At 38.3% G+C, this 8,411-nt stretch overlaps 1 protein-coding gene across 2 annotated transcripts in view; it reads left to right on the forward strand.

Moving 5' to 3' along the window:
• The window catches only part of TOX (thymocyte selection associated high mobility group box), a 218,314-nt gene extending 210,379 nt beyond the window's left edge, over positions 1 to 7,935 (forward strand). Inside the window, exons 8-9 of one of the 2 annotated variants that reach the window (XM_040084983.2) lie at positions 3,766 to 3,917; positions 5,779 to 7,935. In XM_040084983.2, coding sequence (XP_039940917.1) covers positions 3,766 to 3,917; positions 5,779 to 5,815 — 189 coding nt within the window. In that variant the 3' untranslated portion in view covers positions 5,816 to 7,935. The remainder of the gene's footprint in view (positions 1 to 3,765; positions 3,918 to 5,778) is intronic. The other variant, XM_058423505.1, reaches the window with a different exon arrangement.
• Positions 7,936 to 8,411: the final 476 nt, after the last annotated feature.

Raw genomic sequence — 8,411 nt, forward strand, 5'->3', positions numbered from 1 at the left:
ACCTTTTTTTTTCTTTTTTTTTTTTAATAATTACTCATTGCAGTCTACTTTTAGGCATTTCTATTCCTTTAGAAAATAAATGTATACAGCAAGATGATTGCATAGCCTGCCAAAAATAATAACCTCATTTTTTCTGATATATATTTTATATACAGCAAACTCAGGAACCTGCTGTATTTGTCCAGATTTCTTCTTCCTTTTCGTTAAGCTTTGTCTTCGAATGAGGTCAAGAGAAAAAAATCATTAATATCTGTCAACTTCCTTTATAACCTTAAGGAAAAATCTTTGTATGATATCACACAGACAGATTTTCAATTTCCTTGTGTAATAAACAGATGCTTTAGGATTTGGATGTAATTTAAAGGTTTAAAATATCACATTGAGATTGATGAATAAATCAGTTGTGAAGACAAAAACATTGATGTCTGTTGAAAATACCTCTCCAGACAGGCAGGAAATGAAATTAGTTCCTAGTAAAGTGTGGAGATGAGGATCACTCTTTAGTTCTGCTGCAGGCTTTTTAGGACTTGCTACAGTGGCACAACGAAACTGCTAGGGCTACAGAAATCTAATTAAAGAGCAAATGTCCCTCCTGACATCGAATTAATCTTTATCAAGTTCCCTATTTTTATTTCAATCTGGGACAAGAAAATGAAATTTAAAATTCTAGGCATGTTGCAAAACAGTTGGTGATTTTCTCTTGAGCATTACAATGCAAAAACATTCAGCATTGTTTAATTAGACCTCGAAGCACTCATTTTCTGAGCACTTTTTATTTCATCATTGTTTGTTAAGGGCTTACATAAATAATACCCAAATATTTACCACAAGCCTGCTACAAGGCTGTTTCCCTCTGTTGTACAGATCTATATTTTCAGAGCTTTTTCCGTTGATGAAAAAGCTGAAGTAATTATTGTTTGCATCTTAAACAGTACCATATTTTATCAGTCCTTCATACTGAGCTGAGGTTGCTTAAATGACTTTGCTTTAACAACCATGATTTTCATCACCCATAGCGCAGGTATTCTGGTAGCCTTCAACGCCCCAGAGGGACCACTGAGACCCTTCTGGGACTGGAGCCTGGCTCAGATACCCCTGCACCACGTTAGCATTTATCACCTGAGTGTGCCCTAAGAAACAGGCCCCAATCCCAGGCAGCCATAAACTAAATAGACTTGCCAAGTACAAGATAAAAGCGTTGTTACACCTTATTTTGCAGGCAGAAGAATTAAATTTGGCTCTGCAGCCCCAGCCTTAACAAGAGAGGTAGCAATTCAGCCCAAACACACCTGCACACATGCTTTGCTGGAAGGGAGCCAGTTTGGCTGTGGTCACACAGAAAACCTGAAACAATATGAGAATGCATCTGCACCCAGTGCCTGAGTTAAAACACAGGACAGTTCTCTGACATCTAAGTTATTTATTTATCCTAATTCCAGAAGAAATGGAATGGATATTGTAGTGGTGGCCTCTTCCTCAGATTTGGAGGAACTGACTCCTTGCTGCATGAGCGTTGTCCAGAGAGTTTGTGGATGCTCCCTCTCCCTAGAAGTGTTCAAGGCCAGGTTGGATGAGGCTCTCAGCAACCTGGGCTAGTGGAAGGTGTCCCTGCCCACAGCAGGGGGGCTGGAACCAGATGATCTTTAAAGTCCCTTCCAACCCAAACCATTCTATGGTTTTATGAGTACTTGAGTCTCTGTGCCTGCTCACTTGCATGCTTTCCTACTGGTTACTGTCCCTACATGGTGTTTTTCTTGATAGATAGATAGATAGATAGATAGATAGATAGATAGATAGATAGATAGATAGATAGATTGACTGATCAATCAGGGGGGGATTTGCTACCAAAGGTAATTCTGAGCGCCTGAGGGTAGGATGTGTTTCTGTGGTTGGTTTCTTCTTACAGCTAAATTAGAAAGGCCTTATGGTTGATGTTTTGTATAAAAATGATGATGATGGTGTGTACAAACCCAAATTTTCTGCCTTCTAATTACACAAAACTCCAATTAAAGTCATTGGGAAATCTGCTCAATTACTGTTTCCCTTGGATCTGTTGCAGGCATGGGGGTTGTCTCTACAGCTTGCTACACTGGTTTAGAGCCTGGTGAAAAGGCAGTGTACAGAACATGGGGGTTACAGTCCCCATGGGTGTAAAACCCACCACGGGAAGGCTTTATTTAATCTCATTAGCAAGGCAGTATATAAATAACATGGCAACCAGATGCAGAATTCAGCTGTGAACTGGCTCCTCACTACTAATAGTCTGTTTCTTGGAGTCAACAGGTACAAAGTGAGGTTTCCAAGAGTATTTAAGGTACTGAAGTGTTACTCAGGGTATTCTCCATATGGAAAAGATTAAGGAATAAAGTCACAGTCATTTATGGTCTAGACTGAAACCCACGATCAGGATGAGTGGAGTGAAGTGGCTGTGCACATGAGAGGCAGGGCAAAACACCTGCAGGACCTCAGGGAACAGCCAAGGAAGAGAGATGAGAAGAAGGAAGTGATGTTCCATTTGAAGGAAGGTTATTTCAGTGGATGAAAGCTGAGAATATTCATTTATCTTGGCAAAAAGTAGCATGGCTGCCCTCTTAAACCTGCAGGGGAAAAAAAAAAAAAAAATCTGTCCATAAAATCCCTGTCCTAAGGAAAGCAGTCACACACAATGCACTAACACTAAATTAACTAAAAGCTATGAGAGTTAATTCTATCTATTCTGTATGTAGGCTTTGGCTGGAAGGAGTGAGTTTCCAAACTAGGCATCTTGGTACAAGTTCCATTTCTGATTTAGTAGCTATGCATCCAGTTAACTTGAGTGGGAATTGTATGCCCTTGCCCCAGGAAGGAGCTTGGTCTGTTTTTTTTCCAGCAGACATCGATTGCTTTCCTACAACATTCCCGTGATTGTATAGCTCTTCCCAGTGAAGCTCTTCCTCCTTTACAGGGACAGGATGTACAGGGTGAACCAGATACACTAGCCTTGAAATTTCAATTGCTCTTCTGGGTTTGAAACACAATATTTAAACATCAGAATATATCAAAAGAGCTAAAAATTATTATGACTTTTCATATGATGGGAAATTCAGGGAGCAGGTTAGATGTCTCTTTGTAACTTCCACTTTTTTTTTCTCATCCCTTTGGTTTCAAAAGCAAGTTATTCTGTGCTACTTTCACTACATTAGTCCAACAACTGTTAAAAAGCTTTGGTTGAATTTCCGTTTAGTTGAGAGAGAAGAGCAAATAAAAGAAGCAGCAGATGGTCCCTTTGTGACTGAATGAAGAAAAAGGGTTTTGAGAACAATACGTGAATAGGTGTAGTCTAATAAAACAGTCAGCCACCTGCTGCCTACATCCTTCAAAAAGATTCTGTTGCATATTCTGGGAATTAGTGACTAGTGTGTATGCTTACGTTTAATCTAAATGGAAGCTCTAAGGAGCAAACAGACCTTTTTGTCCCAGTGCTGATTGAGTTGTTCTCTTGGTTTTGAATTGTTTCTGTTCTGTCTCCTTTAGTTCCATCCTGTGGCTGTGTAACAGCGAACAACGCTTTGGCAGTGTTTCATTTCTCAAACCAAAGAAAGATTTTAAAACTTAGAAAGCACCTACACATTTTTTGCCTGTTTTAGGTTTTATAACCAAAATCACACCTGGAAAGAAGTATTCTCTACCATTTCACAGTACACTCTGCATTTTTACTTTTTTTAATGCACACAACTTGTTACTTTTTTTCCCCATACTTTGTAATGTACTTGTTTTCTCCTCTAGGGATTTACTCTTCAGCCTGATTATCAGAATATCATCAATCCAACATCAACAGCTGCACAAGTTGTTACCCAAGCAATGGAGTATGTTCGTTCAGGGTGCAGAAATCCTCCAGCACAGACTGTGGACTGGAATAATGACTACTGCAGTAATGGGTAAGCAGCCAGTTAATGCCACCTTGTGTTGAGCAACATTCATGACACAAGTATGCTAGAGAATTTGGGAACAGCATTGTTGCCCGTTTCCCTGCAGTGTTTCTGAAGTGTATCTCTGATGGCCCTATATTTATTCAGCAGTTAGTCTGTTGCAGGAGAACAAGTGTTTGATACATACATTTATTAGACATTATTGTCACCTTATCACAGCACATACACTTTCTAGGTCTCAGAGAACTTGCATTCTATAGAAGACAAGAACTGAAATCTTAGAGAGAAGGAGTAAGAAGGAAGTTTTAAGATCACTATGTCTCAATGATAGGCAAATAACAGGAATGATAGTCCAGGTCATGAAAATACCTAGCTTGGGTCATGAAAAACCACACCAGTGAGAAGCAGGGCTGATACATGGGATACAAGATACATGGAAGAGAATGAAGAACACATTATTGTAACCAGAAACAAAACACCATACCTGTAGGAGTCCTATGTCCACAATATAAGGTAGTAACCCCTTCAAACCTTCAACTTCTGGCAGCATGGTTTTTGTGGAGCCATGTTACTGTGCCAGGAACTGCCTGAAAACATTTAAGACTGAACAAGAGGTATCTTTTCAGTTTTAAATTATAGCTGTTGTGCCTTATGAGCATGCCCACCAACCTGACCTACCCTTGACTTAGCCTGAATCCCCACGGCAATGGCAAATAAAAGCTCTTGGTTGCTCCCAAAGTGCCAAATCTAACCCAGACAAATGAACAGAAAGCAGAACTAAAGACCAATTTCATCCTTTACATTTAGTTAAATTGAGAATTTCACTTGCATCATTGTTTTAAAGTGATTCTGGAACTCAAAACAGAACTGGATAAAAATCTTTTTCTGGCTACTAGTTCAGAATAACATCTTTGCTACAACCTGCTGACACTGAGGCAGACTTTAACTAGTCTGAACAGCGGCATCACTCTTTCCCAGACCTATCACTGTTTGCCCCATGACTTGCCGACTTGTTCAGCAGAGCAGTTTCGCTTCTGTGCTCTACCACCACGAATTGACATGTGCTGCAGGCCCCTGTAGAAGTCCAGCCAGCCAGCCCACAGACTTCTACATCAGCTTACACTGAGCTCTTAAATAGACTTGGTCAAATGAGCCATAGCCATCTGTGGATTTGATTTCTGGTCTCTTCTGGAAGAGAGCAATGTGTCACTGTTCCCAGAAGTGCTCTCCAGGTGTGCAGTGGGCATTCCATCCCCAGCAGCTTTCTCTGAGCAGATATGCCTGTATGTAGACCACTCTGTGTAGATAAACCTTTGTAAATCCATGTGCGTGAACTTAAACCATCTTTGCTAAGCTTCTGCTCTCCCCTTGCAAGTGTTTACCTGAACCTGCCAACCCAACACCTTTTGGCTATATCTGTGCTAGCAAATCAGATATGCCAGAGGCTCAGTAAGTGGCTAACACCCATGTTCATACAACAAAGCTCTCCTGCCTCTAAGGAAAGTTGCTGTTTCTTATACGGTGCTTATGGAGCATCATTCCAAGACCTGTGCTAAATCCGGAGCTCCAAGCAGTTCTTGATAGTCAGTGCTACTAGCCCACTACTGCAGGTTATCCAAAACCAGTGCTTCAACCCATGTCCCAGTCCTGTGCAGTTTTGGTCTCCAGGTTGCTATATGTCACTATGATTTTTTTTCTTATTATTACCATGGCAATACTGCTGTATTTCAGTGATATGCTTGGAATTAATGACATGCAGTGGGGTTGTGGGCCTGATTTTTTTTATTTTTTTGAAGAATAGAACTAAAAATTTTTCAAATATATTGAAAAAAAAAAAAAAATCACATTTGTTCTTTTTCTCTTTGAACAGGGGCATGCAGAGGGACAAAGCACTCTACCTTACCTGAAAATCTGAAACACCTCTCCTTTCCACTGAGGAATGCAGGGAAGTCTTTTCATCATGGATTGCTTTATGCAGTCAAGGCAGTTCTGCATTTTATTAGAAAATACAAGTTGCTAAGCACTTAGGACTATTTGAGCTTGTGGGTCACCCACTCTGGAAAAAAGTCTTGCTTCTTTCCTTTTCTTTTTTTTTTCCACCCCATTTTTTCTCTTTCTTTCTCCTTTCCACCCCTTCCCTGAGATCCTTTAACGGACATTGCTTTTCTTCTTCCCTGAAGGAAACTTGGACCATTCAGATTTTATGTTGGTTTTTGCTGTGAAGTGCTGCGGTAGTAACTGCCTTAGCAACTCTAGATGTCTCGGATAAAAGTCCTGGATTTTCCATTGGTTTTTCATAATGGGTGTTTATATGAAACTACTAAAGACTTTTTAAATGGCTTGATGTAGCAGTCATAGCAAGTTTGTAAATAGCATCTATGTTACACTCTCCTAGAGTATAAAATGTGAATGTTTTTGTAGCTAATTGTAATTGAAACTGGCTCATTCCAGTTTATTGATTTCACAATAAGGGTAAAATTGGCAAACATTCATATTTTTACTTCATTTTTAAACAACTGACTGATAGTCTATATTTTCAAAGTATTTGGAGAAAAAAAGGTAAAGTAGTCCCAAATTATATTAATTAAAAATATTGGCTTTGTCTCATGAAATAAATACAAAAAAACTTAGGAGAAAAAAACTAATGTTGATAAAGAGCAAACACATTTATTTTGTACTGCCTAAAAAAATGCTTTTTTTTTTAAAGAAAATCACTTTATGTGTACTGATTAGTAAACGTCATTTAAGTCTTTTTATGTATAAAACTGCCAAATGCTTACCTGATATTTTATTAGATGCAGAAACAGATTGGAGACAGCTAAATTATAACCTCTACATATGGCTATGTATTATTGTTTCTTCATACTGTGTCTGTATTTAATCTTTTTTATGGAACCTGTTGCGCCTATTTATGAAATAATAAATATAGGTGTTTGTAAGTAAATTTGTTAGCATTTTAAAGAGGTTTCTTTGATGCTTTAACTTTTGCTGGCACAAATTGTTCACAACTGATGTGAATACTTTATTTAGTTTTTACAGTGACAAATATAACAACAAACCTGCTTTACTGGCAGAAAATGAAGGTAACCATGAACTATTTCTCTATTTCTTCAGTTGTTAAGGAAAAGAAAAAAAAAACTATTTTAAGTAATTCCCTTTTTAAAACATTAGAGCAGGAAGTTGCCCAAAACTAAGACTTGAACCAACAAAACTAACTGAATAAAACTGCATAACACTGCTTCTTGAAACTTCATCATGTTTTGTTAATTTGTTAAGTGGAATAAACATATTACCAAAAGAAATATTACCAAATATGCTTCAGCCATTTTATTATATATGCAAAAGTCCTACAGAATTTTAGGGAGTATATCAGAAATAAATCCTAGAATGAAAGGTAAGTTCAACAGCCACAGGGAAATGGATAAAAATATCCAAAAGAAGGTATTCTGTCAATGTTTGGGATAAGGGATAGCTCTGAAAATCCATTTCCGGATGACTTTGTCCCAGATGCCTGTCCCATTAATGGACAGTACCACTGATTTGTATTTTCTGTGTGAAATAAAGGGAGCAATTCAGATAGAATACACATTCGGCAATGCCATTGGTTTTCTTTATAAAACAAAACAGAAACAAAGGCGTGCTTGCTTCTGAATGATTTCAGGCAGTGTACAATCGGAATCACTTGGCATGTAATAACTAATAAATAATGCAGATCAGATGTGATTACTCAAATGACTGTAGCTGAGAGCTCTAATTTTCCTGTCTTGAAACTGTATGAGAACTCGTGATTAAATTCACAGTTTATTGTTTGTCTGTTTAGTATTTTAGAAATATACCAGCACTACTAATTACCCAATGTCTCCTATTTATTATATTATAGTAAACTACATTTTCCACTCATATTAATTCTAAAGAGAAAAAGATAATTACTGGGAATGAGAAAAATCAACTTTGATTTTGACAGGCAGTTTTCCTTTTTCTTTTATGGAAAAAGAACTGTGTTATCTTCATTTCTTTTAGAGCAGGTGCGCAGTCACATAAAGTTGTTAATTTCGGTATCCAAGCAGAGTTCGAAATACAAGAAAATTTTAATGTAAATAAAAGAAAATACATCATGAATAAAATACTTATTCTGTATGAACCTCTGGCTAGTTGGTGTCTCTCAGTCTGTAAGCAGGGGAACCTGCGGTGTGTTTGCTGTGCTCTGAGTGCGGTTCTGTGTCCGGGCTCTGCTCAGATGGGACAGCTGTGCTGGAACAACAGCAGTTCTGGGCCATGGGTACACTGAAACCATTTTTTTCCCAACAGAAAGATCCAGCTTTGATCTATAAATGTCAATTCTTCATATCTGACCTCAGGAAAAAGAAATGGTTGCCAGCCATGGGCCGTCTGCTGTTTGGTTTTGGCTGTGTATTGACAGATATAAATTGCCAAGAGATGGTTGGGATCCTTCTGTAAGCAGGTGAGTAAACTCCACTGGAGCTGGTGAAGATGTGCCCCATC

Source organism: Hirundo rustica, chromosome 1, assembly GCF_015227805.2.
Source record: "Hirundo rustica isolate bHirRus1 chromosome 1, bHirRus1.pri.v3, whole genome shotgun sequence".
Taxonomy (NCBI): domain Eukaryota; kingdom Metazoa; phylum Chordata; class Aves; order Passeriformes; family Hirundinidae; genus Hirundo; species Hirundo rustica.